Source organism: Pleuronectes platessa, chromosome 12, assembly GCF_947347685.1.
Source record: "Pleuronectes platessa chromosome 12, fPlePla1.1, whole genome shotgun sequence".
In the NCBI taxonomy this organism is placed as follows: domain Eukaryota; kingdom Metazoa; phylum Chordata; class Actinopteri; order Pleuronectiformes; family Pleuronectidae; genus Pleuronectes; species Pleuronectes platessa.
The window spans coordinates 2,684,795-2,703,257 of NC_070637.1; the positions used below are offsets into that span (position 1 = coordinate 2,684,795).

The following is an 18,463-nucleotide window of genomic DNA, read 5'->3' on the forward strand; positions in this document are numbered from 1 at the left end:
ATTTATTGTTGAGGATCACACGCAGACAGACACATACACACACACCTAGTCGCTGCTCTTTAAATATTGCATTTTCAGTGAAGTTGAAAAAACCCATTTAGTGTAGACTTTCTCTCCATTTCAGCCATATCTGGCAGGGAGCATTGGCAGGGTTACAAGTTTGATGCTTGATACTCTGATTGTCGACCATTCACAGCCAACTTGCATTAAGTTCTTCAGGATTCCATGACTCTTCATCCTACCATACTAACTGGTCAGCCTACAAATATATTTATAATACTCAATATATAGCTCAGCTCTAATATTCTGTCTCTTTCCTGTACAGGGACATGGCTATTGACGAGTTTGTAGTTGTATGTTAACTAGTAAAGTCGACTTTGTTTCCTGCACATGTCTCTAACATCATTAAAATTACTTGAAGCCCATCTCTATATGTCAACAGGTTTCAAATGTCTTATAAGTCAATTCATCCACAACAGTCAGTTCTCACACAGGCGAAGAACTGATCAACCAATAACTGATATTGTGAGTGTCTCAGGCTTTAAAGTCATAGTTTTTGCAGACCAGGCTACAAGAATCCTTTCTTTGAAGATAAATAAAACAAACATAAAAAGGCAATGTCCCACATTGCCCTACTGTATGGCCTATAATGGCTAGGTCCTCATATAGTCATAGCCCTGGACTCTTAACACCCACTAAGTTTATAATAATGTGGATTCCTTTTGACTTGCATAAATTCTACACAGTCGCAGCAACATTCATGGATTCTGGGGAGAACTGTCAGGGCAGCTGGAAAGTATTTGGCCTTTTCAGTTTTCTGTCCCATCCTGCTTAATTTGGCTAAATATGGCATTACCATGTCTTTGTTTTGTTTTTGTGCATAGTGAGGCCACCTTCAGCAGTTTTATCCTATATTCAGCTCCAGTCCTGTTCAAAATGACCACATCTAATTAAATGTGCATGAGAAAAGGCTGAGCATCTTCAACCCTAGATTCATACACTCCTGTGCTTGTCCATCACCCATTTTATTCTTTTCAATTTAATAACACATTTGGAGAAAATATTGATATTCCAATTTTTCTCAGTCAATATGACTTTGCATTTACAACCGCTGTAAATATCAGCGTCCATGTTGCCTAGGAACCATGTTCTCACATCTTAACCAGAGTAAAAAACTTCTCACAATGTAACCACGAGAAATTATGCATTTTCACTTTTTGTTTTACACTGCAATGGTGCCACCAAGAAAATTAACGATTTGGCAACATTTTGATTAGTTTTTTCTCCAATCAAACTATATGCATAAAATTCTTATATAGATCTTTTTTATTGAAATAAATTTTTTTCATGGGCTTCACCACCACTTCCACAATGATCACCACCAGGATCCTCATTCCTCTTTCCAGAATGAACGAGTTGGATAAATCTCCATTGATTTTGAATCTAGCAGTTGGTCTGCTATATAGTGCTGCAAACGTGTCAATTATAGTTGTATGAAAGCCAAATTTTGAAAGTACTTTATATAAAAAAGACCAGCTCACTGAGTCAAATGCTTTCATTGCATCCAAACTTAGTATAAACGTCTCCAGTCTTTGTTGTGTGACTTGTCTCATAACGTGTAGTGTTTTCCTGATGTTAACTTGGGTCTGTCTTTTTCTGACAAAGCCAGTCTGGTCCTCATGTATTAATACTGGTAGTATCAATTCTATTCGTTTAGATAATATGGAGGTGAATAGTTTATAGTCGTTGTTTAAAAGACTTACAGGACGGTAATTCCCACATTCCAATTTGTCTTTCCCCTCTTTAGGTATGGTCGAAATTACCGCCTCCCTCCATGAGGGGGGGATGCTTTTGTTTTCCAAAACCCAGTTGAATGTTTTTAATAGTGTTGGAATTAGTTGATCTTGCATTGTTTTGTACCATTCTGTGGGAAAACCATCTGTCCCTGGAGACTTACCCCCTTTCATCCTCCTGATTGCCAATTGAATTCCTTCTTTTGTTATTTTAGATGTTAATTTTCCATTTTGTTCATCAGTGATCTTTGGAAGGTTTACCTGGGACAAGAAGGCATCGATTTGGTTGTCGTTGCTTGTCTGTGGTTGGGAATATAATTTTTTATAGTATTCTCGGAAGCATTGTTGTATTTTCTCCTGACTAGTTTCTATTACATGCGTTACAGAGTTTCTTATTTTATATATAGTTCTGTCTGCTTGTTATTTTCTTAACCTATATGATAAAAGTTTCAATGATTTCCCACCTGTCTCATAGTATTGTTGCTTTGTAAAAAGGAGCTTTTTTTTAAATTTCCTGAGTATTTATTTCATCTATTTCTTTTTAAATTTTATAATCTTACATTTGTTGTCATCTTTGAGAGACTTTGCATGTTCTTTCTGTATACTTTTCAAGTCCTCTTCTAATTTTTTTAGTTTTTGCTACCTAATTTTCTTCTCATATGAGGAGATGGCTATTATTTTGCCCCTCAACACTGCTTTTAATCCATCCCAGAGAATGGGTGGGGTCACTTCCTCATTATCATTATTTTCCAAATATAATTCAATTTCACTTTTCAGTTTATCTTTAATAATTGGGTTGTTCAGAATACTTGAGTTCAGTCTCCAGAGAGTAGATTTCTTATTATTACTCAGATAGATTGACATATAGATGTGACCGTGATCTGAAATAGTACTGGGTCCTATTTCACAGTTATCCACCCTAAAAAAATCTCCTTTAAGCATAAAAAAGTAATCGATGCGCGAGTATACATTGTGAGCGTGCAAGTAATGTGAGTAGTCTCGGCTCGTCGGGTTTATCTCTCTCCACACGTCAACAATCCCCACTTCACGCATCCAAATATTTAATCTTCTGCTTATGTTTTTTTTGCGTCGGATTTCCCGTTTGAAGAGTAAATTTTCGGGTTTAATCGGATGTTAAAATCTCCGCCACCTATTAAAATCCCTTGACTTTTTGTCGTCATTAAATCAATCATATGTTTATAGAAGGACCAGACACTGCCCGGGGGAACATACACGTTAAGGAGAAGGTATCACAATACCTTCTATTCTTCCTTTAACCATTACAAGTCTGCCTTCCTTATCCTTATGTTCTGATATGTGTTCATAGTTTACCGCATTGGATATCAGAGTCGCCACTCCTCTCCGCCTCCCCGATTCATGTGAAGAGAAGTAAACATGTTTATATCCTGATTTATTCAATTTAGTTTGTTCGGAGTCGCTGAGGTGTGTCTCCTGTAGGAAAGTTTGAATTTTATCTTTCTTTAATTTTGATAAGATTTTCCCCCTCTTAACTGGATTGAGTACTCCATTTATATTAAATTATGCTATTTTTAAAGACCTGTTTTGCATCTACGTGATTTCCTCCTCCATCCCAAACAAAAACCTGGTGCGCTTCCCACTCCCCGCGTAAACCGGCAGGGAATGAATAACTAACACATTAATAAACATCAAACTGAACACAATTTGTCCTTGTGACTCCCTATGTAGGGGTCTGTTAACCTGACCCTGTTGAGCCTCCCGAGGCGGCTCGAAGGGAAAAGTCTCCCTCAGTTCGGAGGGAGAGGCCCTTACCTGCAACAGTCGCATGTTGGAAAAAGGAAAAAAAAAATGAAAGGTGAAAAAATTTGCCCCGAACGAACCAGTCTATTAAACAGTGGATCTCCACCACTAATTACAGACATAGTGCATGATCGATTTCACAGTTTATTCCGTCATCCTCAGGCCGTGGGTTAAGTCCTTTAGGTCCCGGAGGGGGACGGTGATGATTTCCTGAAGGCTCGGAGCTTCTCCTTGTATCCCGGCTCCCGTTCGGCTGTGCCCTTCCTTGCCCGTCGGTCCACTCTCTTCCAGGTCAGCCGCTGTACCTGCTCCATGAGCGTCGCCGGAGGTGTGGTGGTTGTCACGGTGTAGCCTCTTCTCAGCAGGTCCTCTGATGCCTCCTCCATGGTATCGTAGGTTTTGGTCCCGTCCTCGTGTCTCACGCGCAGCCTGGCAGGGAAGAGGGTCTGGAACTGGACTTTATTTTCCTTCAGCACTTTGCATATCTCTGTGTATTCTCTTCGTTTCTTGAGTATTAGAGGTGGGTAGTCGTGGTCCAGGTTTATGTGGTTTTCTTGCCAGGCAAACCCCTTCTTCTGCCATGCCTTGCGGAGTAATGTGTCTTTTGTTTTAAAGCTTAGACACTTGATCACAATGGAGCGTGGCGGCGCGTCCGCCGGCGGCTGCAGTCCCAGAGACAGATGAGCTCTCTCAATCTGCAGGTCTGGCATGTCGTTAGTCAGCTCGAGACCTTCGCGGAGTAGATTTTCCACAAATGAGATCATTGTGGTTAATTCCTTCTCGGATCCCTCCGGTACCCCATAGATCCTTATGTTCTCGCGTCTGGAGCGGCTTTCCAGATCCAGCAACTTGTCCTCCAGCTTGGTGTGCAGCTGTAGCATAGCCGTGATGACTTCTTCGGTGTTTTGGATCCTCTCTTCTGCTCTCCCAATTCGCCCATCCGCCTCTTCCAATCTGGCATTCGCCTTAACTATTTCTTCTTTTATTGTCCCTAACTCTCTTAGTTCTAGCAGGATCAGTTCCGTGTCGGTCATTTCTCCACACTGCACCAGGCTGCTCGTAAACTTACCCCTGTTAGCTGCTAATTGTTGCTGTGCCCGTCTTTCTCAACCCCGTCTTCAGACGACGTTTACTGCTCAAAGTGGTGATATTACTTTTTCTCCCCTTTCTCTACACTTTTTGCGGAATTATTTATTTGGTTTGTATGGGGGTATTTCTCTTATAGCTCTGGCTCAATCGGGAGCTCTCTTGCTATGCGACCATCTTGACGGTGTTCCGACCGGAAGTCGTCTATTGAGCTTTTTTTATAGCTACATGTTCCACTTTGATGCTCACAGTTAAACTAATATTACAAAATCTCTCATCATATTTATGTAGATGACACACAACTTTATGCAACAATGTCACCAAGTGAATACCTTCCTTCACATTTATTATCACTTATACTTACTTATCTATTTAAATGTGCACCTTACTGAATCATAAATTGTGAACGGACACATGATTACTTACATTGTTGCCCTAAATATGTTCCCAAATATTTATTAATGCTATTAGATTTAATATAACACAAACTGTGTGTCTGTGTGTGTGTGTTTTTTTCCTTTGTATGACATTGCATCCTACCATCACAGGAGGGTGTGTCGAGGTTGGCAGTAAATCCACTCTCACACGCACACAAATAAGATCCTTCTGTGTTGAGACACTCGCCATTGGGGGAACAGAGTTCTGGCTCATCCATACACTCATCAACATCTGGGAGGAAACAGAAAGAGAGATACTTAGAGGTTTGTGTGTATGTGCCTAAGTAAGTAAGTCCATCTGTGCATGCCACAGTGCAGTGATGGTTTGACACTGCACCGCTCCTGCTGGAGGAAATTTGACAAGATGGGGGCTACAGGGGGAGAGTAAACCCAAGGAAACCACCAGCACCCATCTGCACAGACTCATTCCAAACCAAACTTTAGGAAAACCCCTGATTTTCATGTATTGCCACGATGTGTCAACAATACTTGGCAATTCAGATAATATTAACTAAACATAAAAGGCCAAAGGTAACAGGAGCGTAATACCAACATGTGTGCGATATGTGTGTTTTATTTGTTCAAGCAGAGCAACACAATCACGTGGTGGTGGAAGGATGCTTCCTTCTGTACGAGCTCCAGTGCTCACCTCTGCAGCTGGTACCATCGATCTGCTGGTATCCCCGTGGGCAGGTACAGGTGTAGGAGCCCATGTTGTTTACACACTCCCCTACAGCCTCACAGGGCCTGGCTTCCTCCACACACTCATCCACATCTAAAATATACACGTCAGACCCATTAGAAGAGTTTGTTCAGATTGAAACAGACATTTAGAGACACAATCATATACTGTTCTAGTCTTCACTATTTCAAATGACGTTTTAAGACTTGGTTTTAGGGTTAGAATTAAGGAAGTGTGTGTGTATGTGTTGGTTCCTGTACTTATATCTTCGTGAGGACCATTTTAAGCATACACCATGCAGAGTTAGAACTTTTTTGTAAAGTGAGGACATTTGAGTGGTCAAGTCTATCTGTAGTTATGAGGGCCAATTTCAGAACAATACTATAACTGTGTGCCTATTTTTTATGTTTTGAGGACATTTTGCCTGGTCCTCACAAATTCAATGGGCTGTTTGAGGGTTAAGACTTGATTTTAGGGTTAGGGTTAGAAATACGTTTACGTCAAGGTTAGACATTTAGTTGTAATGGTTAAGGAAAAGGTAAGCGGCTAGGGAATACATTATGTCAATGAGTGTCCTCACAAATATAGAGAAACGTGCATCTGTATGTGAGAATGCCCAGCTGCTAAAAGCATTGATATTTTTATCTGAGTCACCTTCAGTTGTGATCATGTGTGTGGTTACCAGCATTTTTACAGGTTGCTTTGCATTATTAGTAAAGACACTTCAAAAACATTACTGTTATCTTTAGTATTAGTAGATAACATTAATTTGCAAACATTAACAGAGGAAAATATATTTATACACAAGATACAACAGTACCTCATGGTTAACTCTCTGCCCTCTAGTGGCCCTTAGGACGAATTGATGTGTACAGACACCACAGGTTAACAGCAACATTCCTCCTCCTCCTCCTCCTCCTCCTCCTCCTCCTCCTCCTCCCCTTCCTCCTCCTCAATGTAGTACCACTCAACCACTGAATTTGCAGTGATTAATGTATTTGACACTGTGTCCTTGTTAAATTAAACATAAATACATCACATGTTTTCATGTTTAACATCATAAAAGGCAGCAGCAACAGACCCGAGGAGGTGGGATATTACTATTCACAGTTGGTCAATACGATTTTTTATATTATTACTGGAATGTAACATATTTAGAGAAAATGCTTTTTCTAGTGTCAATCAATTTACATTATGAGGGGCAAACTATAAATAACTAGAATAGCACTCAGTGGAGCACATCCCTCCACCAAGAACCATCAGTCCACTTAAATTAAATTAAACTGCACCAAAATCAACCCATTATTGAATGGGATGATTTTAAACGATATAAATTACATATTTTATATGATATAAATGATCAAATATGCATCCCATACTTTGTATTCCCCTTCTGTTGTCCTGGAGTTAAAGTTTTCCCAATTTCCCCAATCATATAATTAGATGTCCCCCTCTGTCCATCCACTACAAGCACACAAGCAGATAGACTGAGAGAGAAAGAGAGGGGTAGGGGGGGGCTATGAAGACCATCATCATTAACCCCCGAACCCCTACATTGAACGGGTTACATACAACAACAAGCGGAAAAAGCAGAATCGCGGGCTGACCGACGCGTCCCGTGTGAACAGCCTGCACTTTTGACTTTGATACAATTCTCCATTTATGTTAGACACTGTCTTTTCTCACATATATAGTAAAGATTGTTATTTTATTGACATGTTCTGTTACACATGGCAACTATTGCATTTATCAAATCCCGCCCCGCTTTTGGGAAGTCGGATCATGCTTCCATTATGCTCATCCCAACCTACAGACAGCGCCTAAAACAGTAATTCAATGCAATTCAACGCTGGAGTGCTGAATCCATTAGCACTCTCCAGGACTGCTTTGAAACAACAGATTGGCAGATGTTCTGTGTTGCAGCTGATGGGGATTATTAACGAATACACAGACACTGTCTCTTCATATCTCTCCAAATACATCAATGATGTCGTCCCTAGGGTCAGTGTCAGGACTTTCCCAAACCAAAAGCCCTGGGTAAATGGTAATATCCGTGCTAAACTCAGAGCACGGTCCTCTGCCTATAACTCTGGTGACCCAGAGGCTTTGAGGAAGTCCAGATGTGACCTGCGGAGGGCCATCAGAGATGGAAAAAGAGACTTCAGGGACAAGCTGGAATTCAACTACCTCAGCTTTGACCTGACCCCCGACACTTGTGGGGTGGCCTGCGACACATCACTGGCTATAAAGGGAGAAGACGACTGCACTCTGTCCCTGACCGTGGCTGACCTGAGGCGAGAGCTTCAAAGAGTGAAGCCTCGAAAGTCATCTGGGCCCGATGGAGTTCCAGGCCGCGTCCTCAGTGGGTGCGCCAACCAGCTAGCGGAGGTCTTCACCTCCACATTCAACCTCTCCCTACATCTCTCAACAGTCCCCACCTGCTTCAAGCAGGCCACCATCATCCCCATATCTAAGAAATCATCCATCACCTGCTTAAACGACTACCGCCCTGTAGCACTGACCACCACCATCATGAAGTGCTTCGAGCGGGTGGTCAAAACCCACATCTGCTCGACCCTTCCGAACACCCTTGTCCCCTTCCAATTTGCATACCAACCTAACCGATCCACGGACGATAACATCGCCCTGACAACACACACCACCCTCTCCCACCTGGCAAAGGCCAACACATAAGTGAGGATGCTGTTCGTGGACTACAGCTCCGCGTTCAACACAATTGTGCCTGCCAAGCTCGTCCCCAAGCTCAGGAGCCTGGGTCTTAAAACCCCCCTGTGCAACTGGATCTTGGACTTCCTGACGAGCAGACCCCAAGTGGTGAGAATGGGCAAACATACCTCCTCCTCACTGACCCTGAGTAGGCCCCTCAGGGCTGCGTACTCAGCCCCCTCCTGTACTCCCTGTACATGCAGGACTGTGTGGCAACACACAGTTCTAACATCATCCTGAAATTTGCAGACAACACTACCATCCTGGGTCTCATCTCTAACAACAATGAGACCGCCTATAGCGATGAGGTCAGGGGCTTGGCAACATGGTGCCAAGAGAACAACCTGTGTCTTAACGTCTGCAAGACCAAGGAGATGATCGTGGACTTCAGTAAGCTGCAGAGGGGGGGTCACGGTCCGATACACATCGATGGAGCTGTAGTTGAGAGTGTCTCTGAGTTCAAGTTCCTCGGTGTGTTCATCACAGATGACCTTACCTGGTCCGTACAAGCGGACCCTGTGGTAAAAACTGCACAAAAGCGCCTATACTTCCTGAGGAGACTCAAGAAGTTTGGCATGGCTGCAAAAACACTTACAAACTTTTATAGGTGCACCATTGAGAGCATCCTCTCAGGCTGCATTACTGCCTGGTATGGTAGCTGCTCCGCTGTTGATCGCAAGGCCCAGCAGAGGGTGGTGAAGACAGCGGAGCGCATCATCGGCTGCCATCTCCCTTCCGTGCAAGGCATCTACAACACAAGATGCCTGAGAAAAGCACGGAAGATCATCAAGGACCACAGCCACCCAGGCTGTGGTATTCTCACACTGCTGCCGTCTGGCAGACGTTTCCGGAGCATCCGAGCACGGACTACCAGACTCAAAAACAGCTTCTTCCCCCAGGCCGTAAGGCTTCTGAACAATCAACACTGACCCATTAAACAGTCACCATGTACATTCTGCTCCCCCACTCATACAAATACACTTACTTCACATATATTCATATTATTTTATTTAATATTCCCCACTCCTTCACCCTGTAGACTGCTGCTTCATTTGACTATGTTATATGTTATATGTTATATGTTATTAGTTATTTTTCTTTTTTGTAAAGTCGTCTACTGCGTAGATGTTGCCTACCATGTCACAAGAATTTCACTGCTCTGATGACGCTGTCATTGGTGCATGTGACAATAAACTTTGATTTGATTTTGATTTGATTTATTACATCTCATCCCTGCTAAAAGTTTTTTTGGGGTCATTTTCCTCAATCTTTTTGAGGGTTAAGGGCAGAGGATATTTAGCCCTATGAGGCAAATTGTGATCTTTGAATATGGGCTATACAAATAAAATGTGATTGATTGATATTCAGATCACATATTCAGTTGAGTTTGTTTGTTAAATATCTCACATACCAACTAGGTAAATGACTATTGAATTGGATGAAACTATTAAGACAACAGGATTAAATGTAAAGGACTTAATTATTTTTCTCATCATTGAAATTAGTTTTGGTTTAGTTTCTCTTTTGTTTCTACCTTGAAAAGATGAAACATCTGGTTTTGGGGTTAACCCTAAACTGCATGGGTCACATAATTTTTTTTTTCTTCCCATAAACAAGTTACATCCACATACATATCTTAAGTTAAAGTTAAAAAGTCTAATGCCTGGTTCAGCTTACACAATTTTTAAATAGATTTTTCACTCACTGATGATTTTTGGAAGTTGCCAACAAAAGACCAAGATCAGAGCCAAATAAGCTTTCAATTGGCCGTCGAAAATTGCTATGGGTGAACTTGTCGAAGATGGATACAAGGCGCTAAATATAGATGACTTGGTGCCAATTACAGCCAATCAGAGAGCAGGGATAGGTTGAAGGGGTTGAAGATACATCTAATGGTGAGCTGCCTCCCTTTTGCACATTTCTTTTATTCCTTACTATAGAAATCAATTTAGCAGTAAGCTAAGTTTGACTAAAACCACACAAAACAAAAGAAATGAAAGTGTGTAATATCAAAAAATAAGTACATTTTCCTGTGGTATAAAAAAGTGTAATAATGGCAAAGTTGAGAAGGCAATAAATTTCCATTATTTTACAACGATGATGTGAAGGAGAACTGTTTGACCTCTCATATAGTTTGATGTGTCATTCTGTTAACAGCATCACAAAGAAGAAAACAGCATCACAAAGAAGAGCAGGAGCATCAGGCAGACTTAACTTGTGTATGTTTTCAAATGTAGGCTTTCTCCGGCTGGAAGATTGTGTAGTGTCTTCTTATATACTCTTATGAGAGAGTTATGTTATATAAGTGAATCTGACAGCAGTCACCCACCACCACACCTGCCCAGTTCCCCACCAACCCTCTTCACATGGCTGTTATTCCTTCATTTCTCATGATCACTGTCTGCTCCTGCTCTCCTGGGCACCTGAGAGGCTCATAATTACAAGGCTGTGATCCGTTGATGAATTTCCAGTCAACATCTTTGTTCAACACTAGCATTCTGATATATATTTCCCTTTAATAGAGATGAAAGCTTTGTGTGAAGCCAAATCCAAGTTCTATATTAAAAAGCTGATAACAGATGCTACAGTAGATAATAAATACAGAAGGGTAAGCGAGTTGCTGTTTCAATCAAGGACCTAGTACTGATGGTGTTCCATATCATACCGTCACACTCGTCTCCAGTCGCTGACACTCTGAAGCCTGGCCCACACTCACAGATAAAGGAGCCTTCAGTGTTCAGACAGTGGCCTCTGGTACAGACCCGCTGATCCTGGCACTCATCTATATCTAAAACAACACATAAGGAGAAAGCAATTGACTTTTATAACATTTTTGAGCTGTGGTTTCATTGTTTAACAGCAGTGAATGTAGTGAAGCTTTGATTTAAACAGTCTGAGTGACACCGCGTTGAGAGCTTATCTAATTATATGTCTGAGGCTGAATTACCTACAGCGACCGGTTTATAAGGTAAAAGATACTGTCATTGCATGCTCCACTGCCTGATTCTGCTTTCTCTTCAATTTTTTTGACCTTGACCGTTGACTGATCATATCGGAAAACTGAATCAAGTATTATTGTACTATTATAATGACACCACAGTCTTATAAAAATCTGTCTTTAGTGATTTTGTCCAGCAGTAAATGTTGTGTGTGCAAAGGAAAGTTATCTTAACTGATAGGACGTGGAAGCTTGAGGGATGAAAATTCAACTTTACTAAATAGAGTTGAAAAGTTAGCTTGGCAAGAGTCTCAAAACAGAAAATGAAAAACCTTCATTACATCGTGGATTTTCAAAGGGTACTTTATTTAGAGTCTGTATTTCAATCATTTACCACTGCCTTGGGAAATAACATGAAGAAATGTTCAGAATGGGTGAATGAGGTACAAATACCAGCATTTAAAAATAAGCTACTAGATGTGGAATTACTCTTCAGACACACACACACACACACACACACCCACACAGCTCTAGAGGATGAGACATATTTGGCGGTGTCACACAAACATCTGCGAGCTGTGTAATTAACTTTTATAAAGGACTCTGTGGCATGGCCTTATTATTTCCTCTCTCTGCCATCATCATCCACTGCCACCCCACTGTGGCTTGGCCTGGAATGCATGATGTGGTAGCATGCAGTCAAAACCTCACAGCTAATGCTGTGTCAAGTGGGATAAAAGCAGCAGTAAACTACTGAAAAGGAGAAATGGGAACACCTTTGGTTTCTGGTAGAAATAACATCACTTCCAGGAAAATGTAGGCCCATACTGTGTGTTCTTTGGAATGAATAAGTGGTTTGACTGCTTCATTTGTGATTTTTTATTATACCTGTGTTTCCTGACCTAATTTCTGTATGTGTTGATGGCAAAAAAATCACACGCCATGTGGTTACGATGTAATCTATTTATTCCAAGAATGGTACATTCAGTTTAATGTGCAAGTAACATATTGGACATTCAGTGACTTCAGAAAGTGTCCTAACTAAGTCCAGTCGATTTAGTTTACCAAAAGGGTAATTTCAACAACAGGGTGTGTCTGACCAGTGTATGGGGTGCACAGAAATGGGGCTAATCATTTCTGTAAAAAAAAACGATTATAGTTTTAATTCTTAAATTATTTTTTGTCTTTTATTGCTATCTCTTCGTCATCATATTGGTTTTGTATAGACTAAAAAATTGTAGTTTGCCCACTCAAAAGTAAATCATTACGTTTTATTACAAGTGTAGACAGTTAATGTGACTGAAACTTGTGTCTGAATGTCTCTGAAACCACTGTACACATACACACATACTGTGGGTGCATACAAAGTGTTAGACCTACCTGCACACTGGCCTCCCTGTGCCACGAAGCCATCAGGACAAGAGCCACAGTTGTAACTCCCTGGCACATTGAAACAGATGCCAGAGGGGCATACAGTTGTGTCTATGCATTCATCGATATCTGAAAAAAATACATGAAATCATTAAAAAAGAATTCTTTCACACATAGCCAGGAATGAGAGCCGTAGAAATCTTTAAAATACTAAGAATAATCAGCGTAAGCGAAATCCACACAAATAAATAATTTAAAAAAAAATAAAGATAAAATAAACTGGATATGAATCATTAGGAATAATTCAGGTTGAATTAAATGCTAGATAATGAAAGGGTAATATTCTAAATTAGATTTAAGGATGTTTCAGAGCTTGGGGGGAGATACCGAGAAATGTTTCGGTTTTAAGACTGAAAGTTATTGAAAGAATAACCTCAGTTGCGTGGGGCAGAATATGAGATCAGGTGATCAGTGAATCAGAGCATATTGTAGAGAAATTGTTTATTTTTATAATTAATCCTGGTTTTGGAAACTAAAGGACAATTTGTAATCAGAAAAAGATGGAGTGGATTAAACCCATATTCAGATAGTTGCAGAAATCAAGATATCCTTTTAAATAAACATGACTTTAACTTTGATTTAGTTATTCATTTAGCTATGATTCTAATCTGATAAATGCTGCCCTTCACAACACCTGTTTATCAAAATTAAGACTGACACCTCTAGGAAGACCTCCGTTTAATGGCTTTTTAATCAAGCAACAGTTGTCAGTTGTACTGCTAATTTAAACTGTTTGTAGTCTGCATACCAGGGATTAAGATGAAGATAAAATAACCCAGAAATAGTGTCATAGAACTGGCTCAGAGCAGATGACTTGAATAAAGTTACAAGAAACTGAAAAAATGAAGAGAACAGCAGAAAAATTCCCTGGGACAAAGCAGACAAACAAGCAGCATCAAACTAGACATGTTTGTAACATGCATATTACTATCAGAGGTGAGGATTTGTTTAGCAAATTGTTTTGGCTAAAACAAGCAGAGCAGTATCCTTGTTTTCATAAGACATCAGACACCTTGCTAAACTCAAGCACTTCCTGCCATTGCATTAGAAAAGTATAAAAAAAGGAAAGTAAGTTGTGTTGTTTTATCTAAAATGTCAGTGGTTTACATGAATTATAAATACAATATAAAAAATAGCAATTGGCACATTGAAACAACAACGAGTACAACATGTAGAGGTTATTAAATGATGGCCTATGAAGGATGTTGTAAAAATTTAAAGGACCCTTAAGCATAACCAACAACAATTCCTCTCATATTACCTCATCACAGCAAAAAGCTATTAGTGATGTAATGGAAATATCACAAGAGGGACAAAACACAACAACAGTCCCTTCCCTTCATATGTTGCTACCATAGGGGTGGCAACACATGAAAACAAAAATGTCTGAGTTGAAACCTGTTTACACTCTGTTCCATTGCAAATGCAATTGGGTGAACATGAGGACTTGAGAAAATTTGTAAATATCATGACTGTAGGTAACTACAGCTCTTATACTGTTATGTTTCTATTGTGTTTTTACTCTCAGATGCATCTGGCATATTCTATTTTATGTTCTCATTAAAAAAAATATGTATCTTTTTGCAAATATTTTCTTTGTTACAAAATTAAATTTTTTACAGAGCCCCCCCGGTATCAGGTGAAGAAAAATAAATCTGTTCCCTCAGTTTAACAGACACAACGTTTCTCGGTTGAACATGTGACACAACACAATATGGTGTTAATTCTGACCTTAAGTGGATAAACTGGATTTAGTTAACATTACGTGGCTGGAGCCACGCCTGTAAGGAAGTCCCCCTTCTGCATGCAGAGGGTCTTCATTGGCTAAACTGAGGGCACAGATTATTAAACTAAGGGCACGGATTAGTTAAACCGAGGACATGGATTAGTTAAACCGAGGGCATGGCTTAGTTAAACTGAGGGAACAGTTTGTTAAACTGAGGGAACTGATTTTTTTAATTTTTTCTTCACATGATACCAGGGGGGCTCCGTGCATTTTCCTTTTCAACAGGTGTAATTTTGTGGTCCAATCCCAGGTACAAACTTTTAACATTAATATGGTATCACCATCTCTACAAAAGTACAGTATTATAACTTAATCATTTTGAAAATAAAACACATTTGAAATCAAATTGAAATTTGTTATCCTTGATAGAAAAAAGGTTATCTGCCCCTGAATGCAGTATATCTAAGCTTTCTTTGGAAACATGACCTTAAGACTGAAGCGAATACTTAAACTTTACAGTACTATAACTCTAAATGATAACAGCACCAGTGCAAGCAGGTTCAGCAGTTAATATATATGGTAGGACAATCTGCTTGGTTGAGTTTGACCCAAAGTGTAATAACTCTTTTTAAGAATTCAAAAATATGTCTAAAAAAAAAAAAAATCCTGCTCTTTAGCCTGTTTTTGAATTAAACTATTTTAGATGTATTTCAGAATGCATTTGACTCACAGAAAATCCCTGATCCCTCCACAGCTGAGGGTAGGAGAGTTCAGAGGAAATAACCATCAGGCCTGTTTGCCCTCACAGTCCTAATTCAGTATCATTTTGGTGGGTGGGGAAAAACTGCGTTGAAATCTCAGGAAACCACGTAATGACAGACTGCCTCATATTTATATCCCAATACGGGGGAGAAGTAGGGAGGAGGGTGGTGTAGACACTGTTTAACAGTGTGGTGGCTTGTGTCGTCCAAAATTCCATAGACTTCTAATTCTATTAGTTTGCACTTAGTGTGCTGAGCTGATCTTTGCCTAAGTATTTGACAGAATACTGACCAGCGTCAGAGGCTGCGGCTGTACATACCATACATAGTGTCCTTATCAATATGTCCATATCCATTGAACACATTCGTATCTTGACCGCTTGATCGGCAGAAAATATGGTCAGTAAATTGTTTTTTTTTACCCTTAGGGGATGATTTATAAAAAATTTTAATGGAGAAAGATATTCATGGTCGAAGAAGAAATTATAATATTTTCAGTTAGCCCGTTGATATTTTGTCTAGCAAAACCTTTTGTAAATGAAAAAAAAACAAAAACTTCAGATGTAAATCATGTTACCCGGAACAGTTATGCGTTATTAGTGCTAATTCAGTAGTGCTTATTGCTTCCTGAAAGTCAAAGATACTACATCTTTATTATCATCATACTCAGGTACAATGCAATCGTGTAAGGCTTCTCCCTCCAAGATATATCTATATACATGTGTAAAAAATGCATGAACCAGTCGAACTGGAATCTATAAGTTAAGTTGAGTTAATTTATCATGTGTCAATCAGGGAACATTTTGGATCCCAGAATTTTAGCTGCAGAATGAGCATTCCTCACTTTCTTGCTTCTTTTCTTTAAGGGTAAAATTATTTGACTCATCAAGTCACCCAGTGATTTTGACCTGGACCAAGACCGAGTCTGAGTGAGATGGTGGTAGGTTATCTGCAAGCTCCGAGGTCATTGTACCTTCTGCTGAGAAGTGGTGAATATTCAGGCCACACTAAGGCTGCTCGCTTATGGAAAAAATCATAATCACGATTATTTTGGACAATATCAAAATCCCGATTATTCAAACGATTATTAATATGTGCCCTTATTATGAAGTCTATGCTTTATTTTTTTAATCACTTACGGTTCCGGTAAACACCGGGGACGGCGGGGTGTCTTATTCCTCCGTGAAACCAGAATATCGGTGCCCGGTTATTCAAACCCTTAATGATGGCAACCCTAACACTCTTTGACCGACTGACCGGTGCGGAGAACTGCGGGTCCGGTCTGACCGGTCTGACCGGTCTGAACAGCCAGGCAGGAGCGCACCTGAGAATAGCGGGGTGCGGCGCGGCGCGGCCGCTACATGGTGTGCTGCTGCTTTTCCACTCGCGCTGTTTTTTCACTGCCGGTCACCACACACACAACTCGCCTCCTTCACTTTACAGGTGCTTGAGAGTGAGTGCCAGTCAACTGGGCCGCTGAATGCTTTGGGGGAAGGACTGAATTGAGCATGCGCGTCTCTTTCGAAAAAAATGCCTAATAATCTTTTCAACTCGATTATAGTAGTTTGGAGATCGTTTGACCCCATAATCGAAAACACGATTAAATTTCCATTAATCGAGTAGCCCTAGGCCACACCCTCTTGGGGCTGCTTCAAACTAGAAGATCTTCAACTTTTGTCGAATTAAACAAATTTGGGAGACCACCGACGTAAAAAAAAATTACATTTAAAAGACTTGAAATCTCCCAGAAACTCTTCTTCATTTTTTATGGCGCTTGGCAACAACTTTTAGGCACATTACCGCCACCTTCTGAACTAGAGTGTGATTAAATGCTTTTAATCACACTCGGCCTGATTATCCTCTAGTGCACTGCAGCCTTTAACATGAATAAGTTGTACAAACTCTAACTCTTATATCATATCTAACATTCCTGGCCTGTCCTCAGGCATCACTGAGCCAGGATGTGGACACATAGACCCTGTGACATGCAGGCAGACCTACACTGAATGAATCTTCATATCATAAAACATCAATTTCTAAATGGATTCAAAAACAAGGATTGCTGTTCTTCCAAACAAACTGCTTCTAATGACAAATATGTGTAGCACTGCCAATAATTCAGATGGAACTGACTGAAGGGGTCAACATGCAATGCCGCCTGGTACCCATGCTCAACTCATTGTCTTGACTTCCTCCCTCCCCCATTTCAGAGAGGTGCTTACCTTCAGTAATTATCACAGACTGAAGCCATAATTCCACTCTGAACTGAAAAACATCAAATTTTATTAAATGTCTGAAGCAATATGAGAAAATCTTTCAAACTTTCTTTGTTTCTTTTAAAGCCTCTATACGGACTTTTAAACTGTTTTTAAAAAAACAAACTCATTTTAATATTTCTGCCTTTTTAGGCCTACAACAAACAACAACACTTACTCCACATCATATGTGATATGCGTTAATATAAACCATATTGATACTATATATCATTTTATACAATAATACTGTCTTTTGCACACTCTGTCTACATATTCTTACACTCATAGTATATTATATTATCTATTGTATCGTCAAATACTTATATTTATACCCGTACTATATATCATATATTATATCATACTCTTTGTATATTCTTTGTATATATAAGTCTATATACACATATTTATACATGTGTACATGTTACTATTATTATTATTATATTTACTATTATTATTATATATACTGTTGCTGCCATTATTACTATATACTGCTATTATATTGGTATAATTACTATCATACATAAATATATATTATGTTATATATTATATACTATATATACTGTACTATTTTTTATATACTGTCTAACAATAACATTACCATCATATCATCAGTACTATTACCATCATCTGCCACTGCACCTTATCTACCTATTTATCTTGTGTTTCTGTTTTCTATTCTTTCTACCTCAATATTTTTTATTTTATTCTATTGTATGGTATTTTATTGTATTCAAATGTACCGGCTGCTATGACGACTTAATTTCCCTTCGGGGATGAATAAAGTAATCTATCTATCTATCAGATAAGCCAATCCAGGATAAAAATGGCTTTTTCTACAAACTTTCTTA

The 18,463-nt window shown here is 39.7% G+C and overlaps 1 protein-coding gene across 6 annotated transcripts in view; it reads right to left on the reverse strand.

Annotated features, from left to right (window-relative positions):
- Nucleotides 1-18,463, reverse strand: part of ltbp1 (latent transforming growth factor beta binding protein 1) — a 141,356-nt gene that overhangs the window by 17,458 nt on the left and 105,435 nt on the right. For all 6 annotated transcript variants that reach the window (XM_053436747.1, XM_053436746.1, XM_053436745.1 and 3 more), the window contains 4 exons: nt 12,823-12,942; nt 11,170-11,292; nt 5,745-5,870; nt 5,199-5,327 (listed from right to left, as the gene is read on the reverse strand). In XM_053436747.1, coding sequence (XP_053292722.1) covers nt 5,199-5,327; nt 5,745-5,870; nt 11,170-11,292; nt 12,823-12,942 — 498 coding nt within the window. The remainder of the gene's footprint in view (nt 1-5,198; nt 5,328-5,744; nt 5,871-11,169; nt 11,293-12,822; nt 12,943-18,463) is intronic.